The sequence below is a fragment of the Diabrotica virgifera genome, chromosome 9, assembly GCF_917563875.1.
Source record: "Diabrotica virgifera virgifera chromosome 9, PGI_DIABVI_V3a".
In the NCBI taxonomy this organism is placed as follows: domain Eukaryota; kingdom Metazoa; phylum Arthropoda; class Insecta; order Coleoptera; family Chrysomelidae; genus Diabrotica; species Diabrotica virgifera.
In genome coordinates this window covers 109,475,291-109,496,853 of record NC_065451.1, presented here as the reverse complement: position 1 = coordinate 109,496,853, position 21,563 = coordinate 109,475,291, and the positions used below count along the sequence as shown (strand labels likewise).

At 33.6% G+C, this 21,563-nt stretch overlaps 1 protein-coding gene across 2 annotated transcripts in view; it reads right to left on the bottom strand.

Annotated features, from left to right (window-relative positions):
* Positions 1 to 16,703: 16,703 nt before the first annotated feature.
* The window catches only part of LOC126892363 (odorant receptor 83a-like), a 108,772-nt gene continuing 103,912 nt past the window's right edge, over positions 16,704 to 21,563 (bottom strand). For both annotated transcript variants that reach the window (XM_050661882.1, XM_050661880.1), the window contains one exon: positions 16,704 to 16,847. In XM_050661882.1, coding sequence (XP_050517839.1) covers positions 16,794 to 16,847 — 54 coding nt within the window. In that variant the 3' untranslated portion in view covers positions 16,704 to 16,793. The remainder of the gene's footprint in view (positions 16,848 to 21,563) is intronic.

The following is a 21,563-nucleotide window of genomic DNA, read 5'->3' as shown; positions in this document are numbered from 1 at the left end:
CAAAAATACTTATTAATTTTCTCAGGATTCGAAAGAAATTATTGCATTGTAAAAGAATTCGACCGCAATTTTGCGCCTACGCTCTCAAAAAGGATAAAAGTATTATACATTTTGGTAATCAGCAATTAAAAAGCTTTTAAATGAGGTATCACATGATGTACTTTCCTATTTAAAAAAATCAAAGTTATGCCTCTCACCTGAAGAGGGTTCGCGTAAAGTTCGAAACATTGATGTTATAATATACTATGATTGTTTTAAAAATCCACCTGTCTGAGCGTTTTGGTTATGTGCTAAAAATAAATAGGTGAATAAGGGGGGGTAACACTTATTCCAGTGCACTGTATGTATATAAAATATTATTATTTATATTTCATCAAATATTATATTATAAGAACTTACCTGCATAAATAGTGAGCAGTATTTTTTTCGTATGTGTAGCTCTCCAGCTTGAAAAATAAATACTTTTGTATTCATTTAGCCATTTATTCATGTCTTCTTCATTTCTAATGTCGACTCGGTACTTATTTTCATTGATTACAATGTATTTAAAACTTTTTGGCAAATCCATTATGTAAATATATAATATTTTATAGAATAAATAATATTTAAAACACAACCGCAAATGTTATAACCAAGTTAACAATTATTTTCGTCTGATAGCACACAGCCCTAAACTTCAATAGAATTGAATAATTGAATAGCTGAAACAGATCTAAACATACTTAACAATACGTGCAAGTCATTAAAAATTATGAGAAAGCGAAACCTTAGTCAAATAAAGAAATATGTCTCTCAAATCTATACCATCCCATTTATGAATTTCGCACCAAATAGGTACCTAGTCATTGTTTTATTTTTCTTTAATAATACATTAATAAAATAGGTATTCTAAAACCAGTCTCCTTTAACTGATTAATAAAAAGTCCCATTTTTTGGTCTACGAATAATTAACAGTCCGCATATGATTTTCGCACCAAATAACATTCGAAATACTATAAGTGTTTTATTTTTATTTAATAATACTGTAACAAGTATTTTAAAATCAATCTCCTTTTAAAAGACTCTAAAAAAACTTATCTTTTTCGGTGTACGATATTTAACATTCCGTATATGAATTTGGGACCGACTAACATTCCGTATATGCATCTGGAACCTCGCCGCCTATTGGTTAAAATATTACCGCGTGCTGCAACGAACCAATAGAAAACTCCTAGGTTCCAAATACATATACGGAATGTTTAGATGCTTCCCGTTTAGGTCTACAACCGTCAGCCAACTCAAATAAATGTCGTCCAATTAAAGTTACGTTTCCAAATAGTAATCAAGTGACTAATTTTTTAAAGCTAAATCCCAAACTCAAATCAATAGACTGTTATAAGAATATATATATGAGGTCAGATCAAACTGTTATGCAACGTGAGTATACTTCAAAAATCAAAAAGGAACTTAGCGATCGTTTGGCAGCGGGTGAAAGCAATTTGATTATAAAATACAAACATAGTATACCATTTATTGTGTCAAAAAAACCTGTAGTATCATCCACTGGATCACCGAAAAATAATGACAAACTTTTTGTATATTATCAAAACTTCTTCTTCTTGTGCCACTCCTATCGGAGATTAGAAATCATCAAGGCTACCCTGACTTTGTTTACAGCTGACCTAAAAAGTTCATTAGTGGTGCAGCCCAACCACTCTCTCAAATTCCGCAACCATGACATTCTTCTACGGCCTGGATTCCGTTTTCCTTCTATTTTCCTTGCTTTATATTTTGAAGTAATGCGTATTTATGACCTCTCATCAGGTGACCCAAATACTCGAGTTTTCTTCGTTTCATCGTTAACAAAATTTCTGGGCCTCTTCCTATCCTTCGTATTACTTCAAGATTTGTGATTCTTTCAACCCAACTTATCTTCAGCATTCGACGGTAGCACCACATCTCGAAACTTTCAATATTTTTTATGTTGTTCTGTTTGAGAGTCCAGGCCTCTACACCATATAATAGCGTGTTAAATACGTAGCCTCTTAGCATTCTTAATCGTAAAGGAATGCTTATATCTCTGTTGCAGAAGAATTTTCTCATCTTTATGAAGGTGGCCCTGGCAATTTCGATACGTCTTTTTATTTCATTGTTTGGTCTCCAGTTTCGTTTATTAAAGTTCCCAAGTATTTGTAACTTGATACTTTTTCAATTTGAATGCCGTTTATACTAATATGTGCTGGTTATGTCATCATTTTACTGAAGACCATATACTTGGTTTTTTTGATATTAATGTTTATGCCATAATTGTTGCAAGCAATATTTATGTTTGTAAGTAATCGTTGTAATTCTTCTACTGTTCTTGCAACTAGTACAGTGTCGTCTGCGTATCGAATATTATTTACAACCTCTCCATTGATTACTATTCCTTCATATGCTTGCAAAAGGGCTTCCTGACAGATGCTTTCACTATATACATTAAATAGCAGTGGTGACAAAATGCATCCCTGTCTTACTCCTCTACGTATTTTTATTGCTTTTGATATCTCATTTTCTATTTTGATGTTCAAGAATGTCTCTTAGCCTATCGTGGCGTACTCTGTCAAACGTTTTTTCAAAATCGATAAAACATGCATGTGCTTCTTGATTAACGTCTAGGCATCTTTGTGTAAGAACATTCAAACCGAAGAGAGCTTCTCGAGTACCTAGTCCTTTTCTGAACCCCATCTGCGTATTACTAATATCTGACTCCAACTTTTGATAAACTCGGTTGTGGATGATTTTTAGAAATATCTTTAGTAGATGGCTCATTAAAGATATTGTTCGATGTTCTGAACATTCTTTTGCGTTGGATTTCTTTGGCAGTGTAACGAATTTAAACAGCAGCCACTCTTGAGGTATAATACCAGTATTGTATACTGTGTTAAATAAGTGCAATATTATACCTATTGATTCATCATTCAAGAGCTTTAGTAATTCAGTACGAACCTCATCGGGTCCATTTGCCTTTCCAGTTTTGGAATTTCTAAGTGCCATTTCTACTTCACATTTTAGGATTTCAGGTCCCGTTTCACTATTTACCTGGACAATGTTATTTCTGTTGTCCTCAAACAATTCTCTTATGTATTCACTCCATCTATTAATTTTTTCTGTTAAGTCTATAATAATATTTCCGTCTTTGTCCTTAAGCAAACTTATTTGATGTCTTCTTTGGGTTCCTGTAAGTTCTTTTACTTTTTTATGTATATTGAACGTGTCATACTTTCTTTCATAGTCTTCCATTTCTACACATTGTTCTATAATCCATGATTCTTTGGCCTTCTTTATTATTTGCTTTATGTTCTTATCAACCTATCTGTATTTTTCTGAATTATTCTTCAATTTGCGTCTTTCATCCATTAGTTCTAGTATGTCTGGTGTCATTCACACCTTATGTTTCTTTGTAGACTTGGTTAGGTGTTTCTTTCCCGTAGTTCTTATTATAGTGTTTATATACTTCAGTTTTTCATCTATGTTGTCTATTCTGCGGATTTGGTTTTCTGGTAAACTAAGGCTGGTATTGATTTCTTCTCGCACTGTTTGTCGTCGGTGTTCACTTTTAAGCTGGCTTAAGTCTAACGCTGGGATAATGGTTTTTCTCATTTTCTGTGGTCTAGCTTCTAACACAGATACTACTGGATTATGATCCGAACCGATATCAGTTCCAGGGTAAGTTTTAGTAGATTTCACGGCATTACGGTATCTTTTTGTCACACTTATGTAATCTATTTGGTTTCTGATTACTTTTTCTTGTGTGTGTTGAGGTGACGTCCACGTATACAGTCGCCTTGGGGGTAATTTAAAGAATGTATTAGTTATTATTAAATCTTCGCTTTGACAAAACTGAACTAAACGATCACCCCTTTCATTTCTATTACCTAAGCCGTATTCACCTACATTTTCTTCAACTTTACCCTGACCTACCTTGGCCTTCAGATCGTCCATTACTATGTTAATGTGTTGTCTCTTTGTTGTTCTCATCACCTCTTCTAAGTTATTATAGACTTGTTCTATTTTCTCTTCGTCTTTGTCTGCTGTAGGAGCGTACACTTGTATGATGTTTATTATGTTCTTCTTATCTTTCAATTGTATTAACATCACGCCCTCTGAAAATGGAGTAAAATTTGCTACAGCATCTTTCCATTTTTTTGAGATGATGACCCCAACTCCGTATCGATGGGTTGTGGTGTCACTTCCGGCATAATAAACATACCATGATTAGTTGTGGGGCATTTGCCATTTCCTGTCCATTGTTTATCGCTTATGCCTAATATGTCTATACCCAAACGATCCATTTCCAACACGGCGTTATCTAATTTTCCCGAAGAGAATAAGCTCCTCACATTCCACGTAGCAATTTTTATGGTTGTCTTTTTCTTATTACAAGGGTTTCGCAGGTTTACGACCGAGGAAGCCTTGTACTTATCTATTTGTCTTCTTTTGCCGGATCTTGGTATCCGATGTCCATGATCAGTAATTCTCCTTTGAATATCCACCATGATGATTACTACTAGGGGTACTCTATGAGTCCTTAATGCAGTGGTTCCCCGTTGCCTTCTGCATCCTTATGCCGTTGACCATTCTGCAGGGTTCATCCGCCTTCGAGACCGATTTCTCAGTCTCAGGACAAAAGAGTGCCCTAACACTTACTAGCTCGTCCACCCGAAGCTGTTGGTTAGTAAGTGGGGATTGCTTATAATAATAATGATGTTTATTTAGGAATAACAATAAAGAATTACAAAAAAAAATAAAAAGCATAATGAGTACTACCTAAATAAACATAAATAACTCACTGAAGTTGAGCTACCCTGTATATATTACTAATATATAAACAAAAGTAGCACCCCTTGTGCGTGAGACTTAAAATATAATATACTAATTTACAAATATAAACAAACACAAAAAATATTTAACAAATGTATAAATGTATACAGTTATATGAAAATTTATAAAAATACTAAAAACTCTAACATTAATCAAGAAAAAATAAAAATATAATAATTTTAATATAATTTGTGATATAATGGTAGGGGAGCCCAAGCGGGGATTTTTGCAGTTACTCGAGCGCGTCAGATTATCATATGAGGAGAAACCTGGTACCCTGTAGATGCACCTCTACCATATATTGGCTCTTAACACAGGGGAGTTCGTTAAGGGGGGCCCGAAAAAAAAATCTATCCTTAAAAAAACTCGAAATTGTCAGATTAAGATAAGGTAAGTTAAGTACATGCAAAAGAGTGTATATTTAAAAAATCTGACGATTTGAGCCGGGCGTAAGGAAATGGGTGAGTCCCAAAGTTTCACAAGAAAAAAGCGAATATTTCGCGAAATGATTGACATATCGAAAAACTAAAAAATATGTGCTCAATATTTTTTAAAAATCTATCGAATGATATCAAACACGTCTTCCCACGGAGAGGGGTGGGGGGTAAATTTAATATTTTAAATACGAATCCCACGATATTTCGCGAAATGAATATCAGATCGAAAAACTGTAAAATACACTTATTCAATATTTTTGAAAAATCTATCGAATGGCACCAAACACGACCCCCCACGGAGGTGGGGTGGGGGGTTACTTTAAAATCTTAAATGGGAATCCTCATTTTTTATTGCAGATTTGGAATCCTTACGTAAAAATAAGTAACTTTTATTCGAAACATCTTTTCGAATTATGGATAGATGGCGTTATAATCGGAAAAAACGATTGTTGGAAGTGGAAAATTAAATTAAAAAATGGCAAGCGCCCACTAAAATGGAAAACTTTACTTACCTTTTTTTGGTTTTAGGACCTACTCTTCACAACCCAATAGGTCCCCAAAGCGCTCGAGTGACTGCACATTTAGCATACTTTGCTCCCCTACCATAAATGTGGCCATCAATAATTCAAGAAATGTCGCAGTTGATAATAAAAATCTATTTAGATACAATTTTTATTTTCGATATAATTTTTTATTTCCTATTTAAGTTTATTTATTAAAATTATTGTCCATTGATAAGTTCTTCGCAGAATTTTGTTGATTTGTTCCCAATCCATTGTTTAATTTCATATTTATATCTATGTTTTTTATAATTTTTAAATTGTTTTAAACTATCCGGTAGCAAATTGTACAATTTGGGCCCTATGTAACCAACATATCTTTGAAGGATGGATTTATTACATTTTGGTAGAATTGTATTATGTTTTATATATCTAGTTTGGTGGGCATGACTATTAAAATTTATTATTATCTTTTTTTCATGTATATGTATAAGGGCTTTATAACAGAATAATTTACGTACATTTAAAAATTTACTTTCGTTATATAACAGCTCACTAGAATATCTTAAATTTTTCCCGTATATATGTAATTCTAATTAGCCATTTCTGAATAATATTTATAGAATGTAAGTAATTATTGCGTATTCCACCCCATCCTAAAAGGCCATATGTGAGTTGAGATTGTATAAGTGCATAATAAAGAATTCGCAAATGAGTTATTCCTAAAAATTGTTTTAAAAATTTAAATCTTGATAAGAGTCCTCTTAATTTATTTACTATATTATTTGCTTGGGTGTTCCATCGTAAATGTTTATCAATTATTATACCTAGATATTTAATCTCGTATGTATGTGGAATTTCATTTTTTGCATCAATTTTTAATGAGCCAAGATTTGGGAGGTTATTAACATATGATGTAAATGGTATATATTTTGTTTTTTCTATATTTAAGGTAAGTTTATTAAACTGAAACCATTTCTGAATTGTAGCAAAATCTGTTTCAGCTTTTTGTTTTAAATTATTCCATGTACTTGCATCATAGAAAATAGCTGTGTCATCTGCAAAACTTATGATTTTACCTGTTACATTCAGTCTGAATAGATCATTGATATAAATATTGAAGAGAATTGGTCCCAAGACTGTTCCCTGTGGTACTCCGTAAGATATAATTCTTCCTTTACTGATTTCTCCATCTATAGAAACATGTTGTTGTCTATTTAGTAGATAACTTTCTAGGATGTTATATGCAAGTCCTCTTATACCATATTTTTGAAGTTTATTTAGCAGTATTTTATGTGAAACTGTATCAAATGCCTTTGCTAAATCTACAAATATACAAAGAGATGGTTTTGCATTATCAAGAGCTTTGTAGATGTTAGATTTATATCGGCAATCTCTCGGTGGTTACCCTCACTTAGTTTAGCCTACAGACCAATGCAGTTGCCCAGGGTGTGGCACGTGGAGCCATAAGTGACAGTTGGATGTCTTATGAGGACCAGTTATTTCGAACCATCTCCCGTATATTACGCTCGATGTGGCCGTTCTCATCAAAGGTACTACCTCTATAAAACACCCCAACACCCCTTATTAAAACTGTCGCGGTATAAATTCGAAAACAACGATATATTTTCAAAATGTCCTAATATCACAATATCACATTATTGCAATCACAGAATCTTGGCTTCGGGATGGAGTACGCAGTAGTGAACTATTTCCTGAAGACACCTACACAGTTTATCGTAAAGATCGAAGTTTTGGCAAGTTTGGAGGAGGAGTGATTTTTGCTGTAAATAATAACGTGTGTCATTCAGAACAACATAGTGTAGTGTTTCCTATAAAAAAATTGATGTTTTATGTGTTAAAGTTTTCAAAACCAATAGCAAACCAATCTTCTTTATAACAGTTTATATCCCACCTAACGTGACATTTAGTGAGTATTCTGATTTTTTTGACTATATTGAAACTTTCCATGAAACTCATGAGGCCGTTTTGATTGGAGATTTTAATTTAACAGATCTTGCGGCATATTATGTCAATAATAGTCAAATAACTCCTTTAATTAATAGATTTGTTCAACTATTAAACTATACAGATTCTGTACAAAGTAACAAAATAAAAAATATACATGGAAAGATATTAGATTTGATTGTAACACCGTTAGTTTTTAGTTGCGAAGTTACACCTGAAGTCAATGCCTTAGTTCCTATTGATTATCATCATCCTGCTTTAACTTGTTATTTTCCGTATGAAGTCAAAGAAGATGAATATTTTGTTCCGAATCCGAAACGTCTTAATTTTAGAAAATATAAAGTAAATAAATTTAACAAACTTTTAACCGATGTGGACTGGAATCATTTAAAACATTTTTCAGATGTAGATTCTGCTGTAGATTCGTTTAGTTTGTCTCTCCAAGAAAATATAGATAAATGTGTTCCACTTAGTTCAACTAGATCTCAAAAATATCCAGCATGGTTTACATCTGAAATAATCGCCAAAGTTAAACGTAAACATCATTATCTGAGAATGTATAGACGAAGTAAATATTGTTTTTACCTCCAACGAGCTAAAGATCTCAGGAGAACTATTAAATTAGAAATACAAGTAGAATATAAAAAATTTGTTGAAAGATCCCAAAATTCTTTTTTTAAGTCAGATGCGAGACAATTTTGGAACTTTGTTAATGCCAAAAATGATAAATCACGGATACCTGGTCTGATGAAATACGGTAGTGATAAGTTTACCACGAGTCAAGATATAGTAAACGCATTTGCAAACTTCTTTAAGCGTGTTTATATTTCTGATAGTATAGCTCTCCTTCTGTTACATCTGATTTTAATTATAATCCAAGTTCTTACTTTAATATCGGTAAAATTACCAGTAACGATATTATAGAAGGTGCAAAGAAATTAAAAAATAAATTTTCCTGCGGCCAATTCATAGAACCACTTGTTGTAATTTTTAACCTCATTCTTAAGACAACAACATTTCCAACTGCGTGGAAAAATACAAGAGTTTGTCCTATTTTTAAATCAGGTTCAAACTCTGATATATCTAACTATCGACCTATCGCTCTTATATATCAGCATTCTCTAAATTGTTTGAAATTATCTTGACAGATTACTTGTATGCTCATGTGCGTTGTTTGATTACTAGCAGTCAACATGGTTTTGTGAAAGCTCGGAGTACGGCAACAAATCTTTGCATATTTACAGAATACGTTTCGTCAGCTTTAGATTCAAGACAACAGGTGGACGTCTTATACACTGATTTCAGTAAAGCATTTGACCGAATCTCACACAATAAATTGCTAACAAAATTAGATCAGTTTGGAATTTCCAATAACTTTCAAATATTACTGAAATCATATTTAACTGATAGGAGTTTGTTCGTAGAATATCAAGGCTTTCGATCTTTTCGTTTTGTTGCCACGTCTGGAGTACCTCAGGGGTCAAATCTGGGCCCCTTATTATTTCTCCTTTTTGTTAATGATATCTGCTCCATCGTAGACTCTGAAACACTGTTGTACGCGGACGATATGAAAATATTTCTCAAAATTAACCATATTTCCGACTGCGTTAAACTTCAACAGGATATATCTGCCATTAATGAATGGTGTTTCAATAATCAACTATCCTTAAATATAAAGAAATGTAAAGTAATGTCCTATACCCGAAATATCAATAACATACATTTCGATTATAAGGTCAACAACATTTTACTGTCTTCTACCTCAGAGTTTAAAGATCTTGGTGATATATTTGACAGTAAATTAACATTCTCAACTCATATTAATACCGTGGTCTCTAAAGCAACCAAATCTTTAGGATATATTATTAGAAGCTGCAGAGATGTAACGTCTGTGGAAGCTTTGCGTAGTTTATATTTTGGACTAGTTAGTAGTAAACTTAATTACTGCAGCGTGGTATGGAATCCTAATCATGCAGAACTTGTCTCTAATCTTGAATCTGTTCAAAAAAGATTCTTAAGATATTGTTACCTCAAAAAATATACCAGATATCCGGTTAGAGGCTATAGCTATAATTTACATCTTTCTGAGTTTGGATAATTCATTGCGTAAGCAGCGTGAAATAAACGGCCTAATATTCATCTTCAAAATTGTCAATTGCCTAATTAATAGCGATGTTTTGCTTAGTCTTGTAGACTTTAATGTACCACGAGCTGTGTCACGTTTAAATGTAACTTTTCATATTTCGGTGCCTAATTCTCAACATAATTTCTATTGTCCGATAAAAAGTATGTGCAGAAGTGTAAATAACTTAAGATCTGTGGACATTTTTTTTCTTAGTTTTAACATCTTTAAACGCGAAATACGCAATAGCTTATCGAATTGATGCCATGTTATTTTTCTTTATTAAGGTCTTTGTTTGTTTATTATTGTGTATGTGTATTAACAGCAGAAACATTTTTGGTTATTCTTTATTTTATTTTATATTTTGTCATCAAGTGTTCAGTCAATGTATGTAGTATTCTTATGTACACCTTTATGGGTTTATACCTGGTGGATGTATATTTCAGTAAATAAATAAATAAACACGACATCATCAGCATACATTAAGCACCATGGAATGTTACTCTGTAGTTTCGCTGTTATCTGGTCCTGGTAAACTAATGAGAATAAATACGGACTAAGCATCGAGCCTTGGTGCAATCCTACTTTCACATGAAATTTATCAGTCTCTCCCACACCTGTCCTAACTCTAGTCGTTACTCCCTCATACATATCCCTCACAATCTTTACATATGCACCAAGGACTCCTTTCTTATTGAGTGCCCACCACAGAATCTCTCGAGGAACTCTATCATATGCTTTCTCAAGATCAATGAATACCTCATGAGCATTTGTTTCTTTACTCCTGTATTTTTCCATCAACTGCCTTATAATGAAAATTACGTCTGTTGTTGATCTGCCCTGCATAAAGCCAAATTGGTTCTCGGATATGTCGGTCTCTTCACGTATCCGTCTATAAATTACTCTCTCCCATATTTTCATGGTGTGGCTAAGCAGTTTTATAGCCCTGTAGTTTGTACACTGCTGTATATCTCCCTTGTTTTTGTAGACAGGTACTAGTATACTGCTTCTCCATTCGTCTGGCATTTGTCCAACTTCCATAATTCTATTAAATAAACCTACTAGCCACCTTGTTCCTGTCTCTCCCAATGCTTTCCATACTTCCCCAGGAGTATCATCTGGTCCTACCGTTTTCCTTTCTTTATTTTTTGAAGCGCTTGAGCCACTTCCTCGTTTGTTATTTTGGTGACCATTGCTGCTACTCTCTCCGTTGACTCCACATACTGTCTGTCAAATTATTCATTTAATAAGCTGTCAAAGTACTTTCTCCATCTCTTTTTGACATCCTTTTCGTGAACTATTATTTTATTATTTTCATCTCGGATACATCTAATCTCATTAAAATCTTTTGCTTTCTTTGCTCTCTGTTTGGCTATTATATATATATCTTCGTTTCGCCTTCCCTGGTATCAAGTTGATCGTATAGGTTTGAATACGCTTCTGCTTTAGCTTTTGATACTGCTACTTTCGCTTCCTTTTTCGCGACCATATAGTTTTGAAGATCTGTGTTGGATCTGGTTTCTTGCCACTTTTTATATAATTTTTCCTTCTCTTTTTTTTCCTTGAACTTCGTTTGACCACCACCAAGTCTCTTTATCCTCAAAATTTTTCCTGACGTTTTCCCAGTATTTGATTAGCAGTATCTCTAATACTACTAGCAATTTTTCTCCAAATTGTAGTAGGGCTTCCTTTCATGTTCCAACATATTTTCTGTACTATTCTTTCCCTGAATAGACCTTCTTTCTCATCTTTTAGCATCCACCACTTGATTTTTTGTGGCCCTCTCCGATATTTTGGTTTAGTTTCACTTTTTACTTCGATGTCCAGAACAAGCAGCTCATGTTGTTGTCTCACTAACTATTACCTTGCAGTCCTTGCATTCACGTATGTCCTCTTTCCTTATCATGAAATAGTCTATTTGGGATTGATGTTGTCCACTTTTGTAGGTAATAAGTTGAGTTTCTTTCTTTTTAAAGAATGTGTTAACAATCGCCATATCTAGTGCTGTTGTTAATTCAAGCATGTCATCTCCAGCTTCATTTGTAGTTCCAAAGCCTAATCCCCCATGTATTTCTTCGTATCCTGCCTTAGCTTGGCCCACATGTACATTGAAATCACCTCCTATTATAACTTTCTCATCCGACGGAATGTCACTCAGGACGTCTCCTAATTGGTCATAGAAAGCTCTTCTTTCATTTTCACCCAAACCTGTTTGAGGAGCATACACACACAATATTCAGTACCTCTTTATCAATTACAAATTTCACTGACATCATTCTAGCACTCGTTCTTACAACTTCCACTACGTTATCTTTCATTTCACTATCAGCGATTATACCAAATCCATTTCTAGTGTTACTACTCCCTGCATGCCACAATTTGTATCCTGCAGCTAGTTCTTTTGCCCTTTGTCCTTTCCACCTAGTTTCTTGAATGCAAGCAATTTGAACTCTCCTTCGTTTGAGCGCATCCACTAACTCCAGACTCTTACCTGTAAGACTACCAAGATTCCACGACCCTATCCTGATTTTTCTAACCTGCAATGGTGTTCCCCCTGAGATAGTCCTCACCCGGAAATCCGAACGGAGGCTCATTTTACTTCCGGCACATTTTACCTCAGGAGGTGCCATCATTTCAGTATAAGTTTTTTTTTTATATCATTGGAGAAGGTCTTTTCATTATTATGGCCTGAAAAGATTTTGTTTGGATATTTGATGCCTTAATGCCTTTTCTATCAGCACCATACCCTGCCGTGCACGTTTAGCCAATACACCACCAATGCAGCCAAAGTGCAGTATTACCCCACACCCGCCTGCATTTTTCTGTATAGGCCAGGATCCCCACTGTAAGGACTGTCCTATAAGCCAATGTATTGTTGCCCGTATCCCGCCGCTAGGAGGCACGTACCTTATTCGGGACACATTTTTAAAATTATATGTGAAATTAAATTTCATATAAATAAAATTTATATAAATAAAATATGTATAGATACAATTTTCAAATGAATAAAATAAATAAATATAAATATGTATAATTAAAATCGATAAATTTACACTATGAAAGGTGATTTGTTTCCTGTTTCACTAGTGGGCTGTGTAGGAGCCCACCTCTGTTCTTCAGGAAACCACCTCTCACCCTTTCGCCTTTTTTTTTTAATTTTTTTATGGGTTCCCTTTCCCCTCGTCTGCCGTACACTCACCCTATAGCCTGGGCATGTCATGCGGTCCATTCTATGACCCTCTTTCTTACAAGTTAAGCAGTATGCCGTGCTGCTACACTGCACCGCTGTATGCCCGTTTTTAAAGCAATTGTAGCAGCATGCTACCCTGCTCTCCCCTTTGCACTCATAGGTGTTGTGACCGTAATGGAGGCACCTATAACACCTTATCGGCGTATGGCGTTCCATTATGGGGCATACAACCCAACCTATTATTAGTGTTCTATGCCTCCGTAGCTCTTCTGCTTTTGAGGGGCGTGCGGCTATGGTCGCCACGTGTTCCCCATGCCTATTTATACGACATATATTTCGTCCTCGGGGATACCGGTATATGTTGTTATGGCGCTTATTACTTGTTCTTCTGTAAACCCAGGGTATATTGCCGTGATGGAAAAATAATTGTCTTTCTTCCGAACAACCATACTCATTCCCGTTATTTTACTGTCCATCTCCTTCTTCAGTTTCTCGGCTGCTCCCTTCCCCTTTAGTTTTACGAGGATGTCTCCTCCTTCTGTTTTTTTAGCCTATTTACTTTTAAGCCAATCTTCCCTATATCAATTTTCTGATTCATCTCTTTTAATACATCAGTGTATGATTTCCCTCCCTTTTTGATTAGGAGGGCTTCTTCCTGCTCATGACTCTCCCCTTTATCCATCTCCTTCCCTCTAATAACTATTTCCCATACTATATTTTCTTTTCTCCCTACAAGTTCGAGAGCCTTTCGCACATCTTCCTTATTTATCTCGTTGTTATCGATGACTCTGATGGTTTCTGGGGGCTCCTCCCTTTTTTTATTATATTTATGGCCTTTACGGCCATTTCATACATTCCCTGTTCCTCCACTTTGGTTACATACTCTATGTATACTAGACCCCGATTTTTGACCTCTCGCTTCGTTATCGATCATTCGGTATATGTACACTCTACAGATACAGATAGCGAATGATCGATAACGATGCAAAGGGTCAAAAATCAGGGTCCAGGCCGACAATGGCCATACTTAATTTCTTATTCGTGAACATTATATTTTACAAATATTTTTCAGGCTATTCTCTTTCTATTCTGACTTTTATTTCCTGACTATATACATTTAGTGTTTCCCACCTTTAGACTAGTGCGGCAGATTCGTGCAAATATTATAAGAATTGTGCATTTATTGATAAAAGCATATAATTTGGACCACATATACTACACATATAAAGGTTCAAAACTAGATATGAGGCCATCTCAGATTTTACCTTTTACAAAAATGGCGGGCATTCAAAATGGTGACGATACATATGTGACTAATAGCACGATAACTTTTAAACGAAAAGTCCAACTTCAACCAAATTTGGTATAAGGGTTCTTTTTTTGATGACTAAGATCGAGCTCTTGAACCGGAAGAATCGGTTTACCAAAAGTTGTGTTTTTCCTGATTTTTTAGGTAAAAATATGTTGTTTATTTTTTCAATTCTTTCACCCTGTATATATTAATTTTTCAAAAAGTTAATGCAGGCGTTGAAAAGAGCGTAAAACAATTTTTTAAGAAATATTTTAAACTCTTTAGTTATATTAATTACCATTTAATAAATGCATAACGTATCTTTACATGTAAGTACCTATGTGCGGCAGATTCGTGCAAATAATAATAAAGTTATTGTGCATTTAATGGTAGAAGCATATAATTTGGAACACACCTACTACACATACAAAGATTCAAATTTAAATATAAGGCCATCTCAGATTTTGTCTTTTACAAAATTGGCGGGCATTCAAAATGAATCTGCCGCTCATAGGTACATATGAATATACGTTATGCATTTATTAAATGGAAATTAACATAACTAAAAAGTTCAAAATATTTCCTAAAAAATATTTTTACACTCTTTTCAATGGCGGTATTACCTTTTTGAATAATTAATATATATAGGGTGAAAGAATTGAAAAAGAAACAACATATTTTTACATAAAAAAACAGTAAAAACACAACTTCTGGTAAACCGATTCTTCCGGTTCAAAACCTCTATCTTATTTATCAAAAAATAACCTTGATGCCAAATTTGGCTGAAATTGGACTTTTCGTTCAAAAGTCATCGTGTTATTAGTAATATATGTATAGTCGCCATTTTGAATGCCAGCCATTTTTGTAAAAGGAACAAAAACTAAGATGGTCTCATATCTAAATTTGAACCTTTATATGTGTAGTATTTGTGGTCCAAATTATATGCTTCTACCATTAAATGCACAATAATTCTAATAATATTTGCACGAATCTGCCGCACATAGGTACATGTGTTATGCATTAATAACATACGTTATGCATTTATTAAATGGTAATTAACATAACTAAAAAGTTCAAAATATTTCCTAAAATATATTTTTACGCTCTTTTCAATGGCGGTATTAATTTTTGAAAAATTAATACATACATGGTGAAAGAATTGAAAAAAAAAACAATATATTTTTACATAAAATCCAGGAAAAACACAACTTTTGGTAAACCGATTCTTCCCGTTCAAGACCTCGATCTTATACATCAAAAAATTGATATACCAAATTTGGTTGAAATCTGACGTCTAGTTCAAAAGTTATAGTGCTATTAGTCACATATGTATAGTCGCCATTTTGAATGCCCGCCATTTTTGTAAGAGGCAAAATCTAAGATGGCCTCATATTTAAGTTTAACCCTTTATATGTGTTGTATATATGGTCCAAATTATATATACTTCTATTATTAAATGCACAATTGTTTCACATATCGGCTGCACTAGACATATATCAGAACAGCATGTGAACTAAAACTGTCACTGTCACAGTGGCAGTTACCAAACTCGTCCGATACGTCTAAAGGTGGGAAACAATAGATATAATCCATGAGGTTTAGCGTTTATAGGTTTTTATCGCTAAATTTCGCACCTCGACTAGTTTCATTTCTTTTTATGTCACAACTTAATATGTTTTCCATCTTTTGCGTTATTTTGCAGTTATTAGCACGCTCATCACTGTATATTTCATTGTTGATATTATCAGCTTAGTCCGCACCTACATTAGATCCGTATTTCTCTGATCCGATCCGATCCGACGTCGGTTTAAAAACAAACTATATGGTATTAAATGGCTGCACCTACATTGGATCCGTAAATCGCCTGATATCGGGCGATTGATAGGAGAAGTTACAGCAGAGAAGCAGTTCGACGTCGCGACATCGAACTGCTTGTCTGCCGACGCGTCGGTCGATATCGGATCGGAGAAAAACGGATCCAATGTAGGCGCAGCCAAGTAATACTATGGGCACAGTATAAAGAGTAAAGAGGGACAGTAAAATTTCTTCTATGTCGGCACTTTGATCTCAAGAAATACTACCGACAGAGTACGTAATTGGTAATTCACCAGTGGTGGATGCAGGTTTTCCCTGTTAACCCGTACGTTTCTACTCGACCAGCAATGCGAGAGTGCTGCCCTAGCGACTGAGAACCTTGCGCGGTCGCCATGCGCCTTAATGACTTTACCTCCAATGTTTCGGAGAGAAGTTCTACTGGTGCTATGAGTTTATTTTTTAGTCCGACGTCGGATCGGAGAAATACGGATCCAATGTAGATGCGGCCTTACTGTGTAAGGAAATAAAAAATAAAACGTTTAAATGATTCTGATATTTATTGTAGCATAAAACAGGCCGGTCATTAAATCGTTTTCAATAGGTTATAAAAGTCCATACTAGTTTACAACTACTTCAAAACTCTATTTAAAACAGTAAACAGAGAGAATGCTAGTTTTAAAACCTAAAACAAATTAGAACATTTAATAATATATACAAATAAAAAGAAAATATTACACTAAAATTAAAATAAAGATGCACTAGAAATAAACAAACCAGACACGTTTTATGTTTCGAGGAGCACTCCTGAATCATGATTTACAATGTATAAACACTGCAAATCATGATTTGGGATTTATATACCTTACATGATTTGGAATTATGACTTAGGGGTGCTCCTCGTAACATTCACTTGGTATGTTTATTTCTAGTGCATCGTTATTGTGATTATAGTATATATTTTTTCACATATGGAAGACTAAAATTAGTTTCAAATTAACCACGAAAAATAACTTTACTTGCAGTCGGTATTGTAATATACAGTATGGTGCAAATGAAAGGAATAAATTCATTATTTCGTAAACTGCTGGCTTTAAGGAAAAATCCGGGAACATGTCGATTTTTATTTTTAAATTTTGATATTTTAGCATATATAGCATATGGATGACGTTATCCATCTGGACGTGATGACGTAATCGATGATTTAAATGGACATGAATATAAACATTAGCCTAATTATTTATACAGAGTGTCCAAAAATATATTTTTTTAATTAAATAAATTGACACAAAAAGAAGAATGTAAGTAATTTATTTAGTGCGAAATATATTTTACTGCTGTCAGAAAACAGAAAAAAAATGTTTATTTGAGAAATACAAATTGCCTTTCGCTTAAATTAAATGTTTAAGCCAGCTCCTGCCAGCGACCTTCCTCTTGGAAGTTTAAACATTTAATTGAAGTGAAAAGTAATGTTCATTTATTAAATAAACATATTTTTCTGTTTTTTGACAGCTGTACAATATATTTTGAATTAAATAAATTACAAAAATCCTTCTTTTTTTAAAATTTATATATTTAAAAGAATAAATACCTTGTATAAATAATAATATTAATATTTATACCTATTACTGAATAGAGAATTGAATAATCTTTCAAATGAGTTATCACACGATCCCTATTATCATTTTAAAAAAATCATCGATTACGTCATTACGCCCAGATGGATGACGTCACTAGTATGATATACCTACATACCAAAAAATCACAATTTAAAAATAAAAATCGACCTGTTTTAGGTTTTTTTCTTAAATTGAGCAGCTTAGGCAATAACGAAGTTATTCCTTTCATTTACACCATACTGTATATTTACCATTTTATTACATTAGATTTTTTTTGTTTATGTGTCAAATTTTTCTAAAATTTATCATCGCAGCCATTTTTATTGGTGATGTCGCTGCTCTAAATAAGATTTGCAGATTGTTAAGAAATACATCTTCTTCTATGACTTCTGTGTTGCTGTATTCTTACTTGTAATGCTATTACACGCAAGTTATAATCTTGCCTCTTATAATATATTATACAGTCGAACTCATGTATTAGAATACCGGTTAAAGGAATATCCCGGTATAAGGAATAAACATTTGAGGTCCCAAAACGTTTTTACTATGCACATATGATCGGTTATTAGAATATCCCTGTTATAGGAATACTTTGGGTTGGCACGAAGGCTATTCCAATAAGCGGGTTCGACTGTATGTCAATATATTTTATTGTAACGTTACAAACGTCACATCTTTGCTATTTTATTTTTAAATAATTATTTTATTCTATTTTCTTTAAGATATCATTAATAATTATCTTCTGTATTTGCTTTACCTGTTTTCTTCGTTAAAAACTCGTTGGCGCCCTCTTTAGTTATCCTCTGCTTCCTATCTCTCTTTTCATCTAAAATCTAAATCATCATACTGAACGTACTTCATATATTCTTACTCTGTAGATATCTGTCTTTCATTACGAAACACACTTATCCTACCTTTCTACAGTTCACGCTGTCATATCAATGAGTGTCACAATTCTCAAAATGGAGGTGGTAAAGTTATAAAAGCCAAAAGCATTGTCTAAGAACCGTGAGCCAAAGGAGCTTGAAAATAAATCATGCCCCGCGCACTCTATTATAGTAAAAAATGTAATTGTATTTAGTTTTCTTCCAATTTGTGCGAGGCGCTGATTTCGGCATCGTGATTAGTGGAACATGACTTTTGAGAAATCCTGCCCTCTCTGTTTTGTCTCAGTCATTACGGTTGGTATTATTTTGTGTTTGCTTGTGTCACCATAAAACGAATAATATTATTCAGTCGTGTTTTTTGATATTTTTGTTATTTTGTAATTGAGTACCTTTTTAAAGTTAAAGGTAAGTTTAAAATACACATTTTATTTCGCGTTTTGTTGTTATGTCTAATGGCTCCGATCAGCTGTTGTGTGCAGACGGTGGAAAAGTTCAACAAGTAAACATATATTTAATTCAAATTAAATACTCATAGTCCTATGGAAAATGTCACATTATATAAAAAAATAATTAAGAAAGAAAAGTTATTTGTGTTTTACCTTTATTGTCTACTTGAATAAAATATTAAATATTGGAAGTATTTGGAAGCACCGTATAGAGGCTATGTACCTAGCGTGGAGGTTAGATTATGGTACCCTTCCAATTAACAAAGTGGCACTGAAATATGTTATATATTTTTTGAAGAGTAAGATCGCATTCTACCCAATCCTACTAACACTTTTATCTATGAAATAAATCATTTTTATTCAATTGACGATCTCTCTCTTGGGGTAAGAATTCTAATTATTACAATTTACAATCATTATATTCCTATAAGCATACCTATTTTTTATAATAGTTTTTATAGTATTTTTTTGGTGAGAACGGTAGAAAAGGGTAGAGACATCTTGAGGAGGCCTATGTCTGACAGTGGACAAATTTTACTGTGTGATGATGTGATAATGAATATTTTTTTACCTAACCTTCCATCTTCTATAAGCATGTGTTCTGATATTTTAGTTTTAAATATATCTTTTTAACTTACATATACATGTAAGTATTTTTACATATACTTACATTTTTTTTGGACACCCTGCATAAATAATTATATAAATGTTTATATTACTAAATAGAGAATTAAATTACCTTTCAAACGAGCTATCACACGACTCCTATTCCTATTTAAAAAAATCATCGATGACGTCATCACGCCCAGATAGGTGACGTCACTTGTATGATATATATGCCACAGAGTCGTAATTTAAAATTAAAAATTGACTTGTTTCGGGATTTTTTGCCAAATTCGTCCGTTCTCGAGAAACTGAATTTATTCCATCTTTTACGTGCTCACTGTATATGCATGTGAGTAATCAAATTATTTAACTATTCTCCTCAGTATTAATTTTATTTTACTCCTTGCCATCTGATACTTTTTGAATACTTTTTGGCAAGGTAATTTTTATTTCTTCTTGATGTCAAACTTATACACGTTTTGTGTTATAGTTTTTGGATAAAAATCACTTTTATCCCTTCGAGAGCCACCAGCTTTCATCACCGGTGATGCAACCTTGAAGACAAGACAACAAGATGCATCGAACACACAGCAGCATCCGACAGCTCTAGTTGCAGCGACCTAGAGCCACAACATCTTCCCAGGTCTACACGTCTACAGCTGTACCATCTGATATCAAGAATATCTACCATCAAATAACGCAAGCCATACATAAGTATAATCCAGAATTGTTAGCTTTTGGCAAGAATTTGAATATATTTGTTAATATTTGTTAATTTAATCACTTTTTATTTTATCTTTATCGAACAATAAACATGATTAGTTAAACTATTGTTTTGTTTGCTTCCATTCTGAATTTTCATAGTTCATGTTTAAGATTAGGATAAGACGAACACACACCTTGGGAGAGACTGAGCTAGGCCAGGGTGAATGATAGCTATCTTAGTTGGATGATTGGAGTAATATTTTCGAATACTACACTCGGGTGCAAAATTAACCGGACACCTTAAAAATGGGTAATTTTTGATGTCTCGCAATTCCTAAACCTGTTGTCCGATTTAAGTGATTTTTTAATATGTTATAGCCTTATTCTTTAACAATACCGTTTTAATAATATTGTTGCTAAACAGGTAAATTTTCATTGTATACCGGGTGTACCAATGAAACTGAGTTTTTTTCTCAAACTTCGCATCGCCCTGTGGAGTATTCTAACATTTACAAAATACTCAAATTTAAACCCAACTATAGCCTCATGTTTTCTCAACATTCTATTTTTTGAGTCATTCGCTTATGTTGGAGCGTTAAAAAGTTAGGTACTTTAACAGTTAGCCATGTTTTTTATCAAAACAGTATATTTTTAAACAAGCATGGCAAAGTTTATGGAGTTATTCTACATGAAAAAATAATGACGGTTTGCTTTATAAACCTATGTCCGCAAATGCTTAATTTCTAAGATAGAGGGTGTTGAAATTTTTCTTATAAACTGACGATTTATTTATTGCTTTAAAACCGGTTGAGATATGCGAATGCAATTTGGTGGGTTTTAAGACGTAGTTATTATACAACTTTTGACATACAAGTTAGAATTTAATATTCACCATTGGCGCGCATACGGGTAATATGAGCTGTCATATTACCCGTTTGCGCGCCAATGGTAAATATTAAATTCTTAGTTGTATGTCAAAAAATGTGCAATAACTACGTCTTAAAACCCACCAAATTTCATTTGCATATGTCAACCGGTTTTAAAGCAATAAATAAATCATCAGTTTGTAAGAAAAATTTCAACACCCCCTATCTCAGAAACGAAGCAATTGCGGACATACCGTTTATAAAGCAAACTG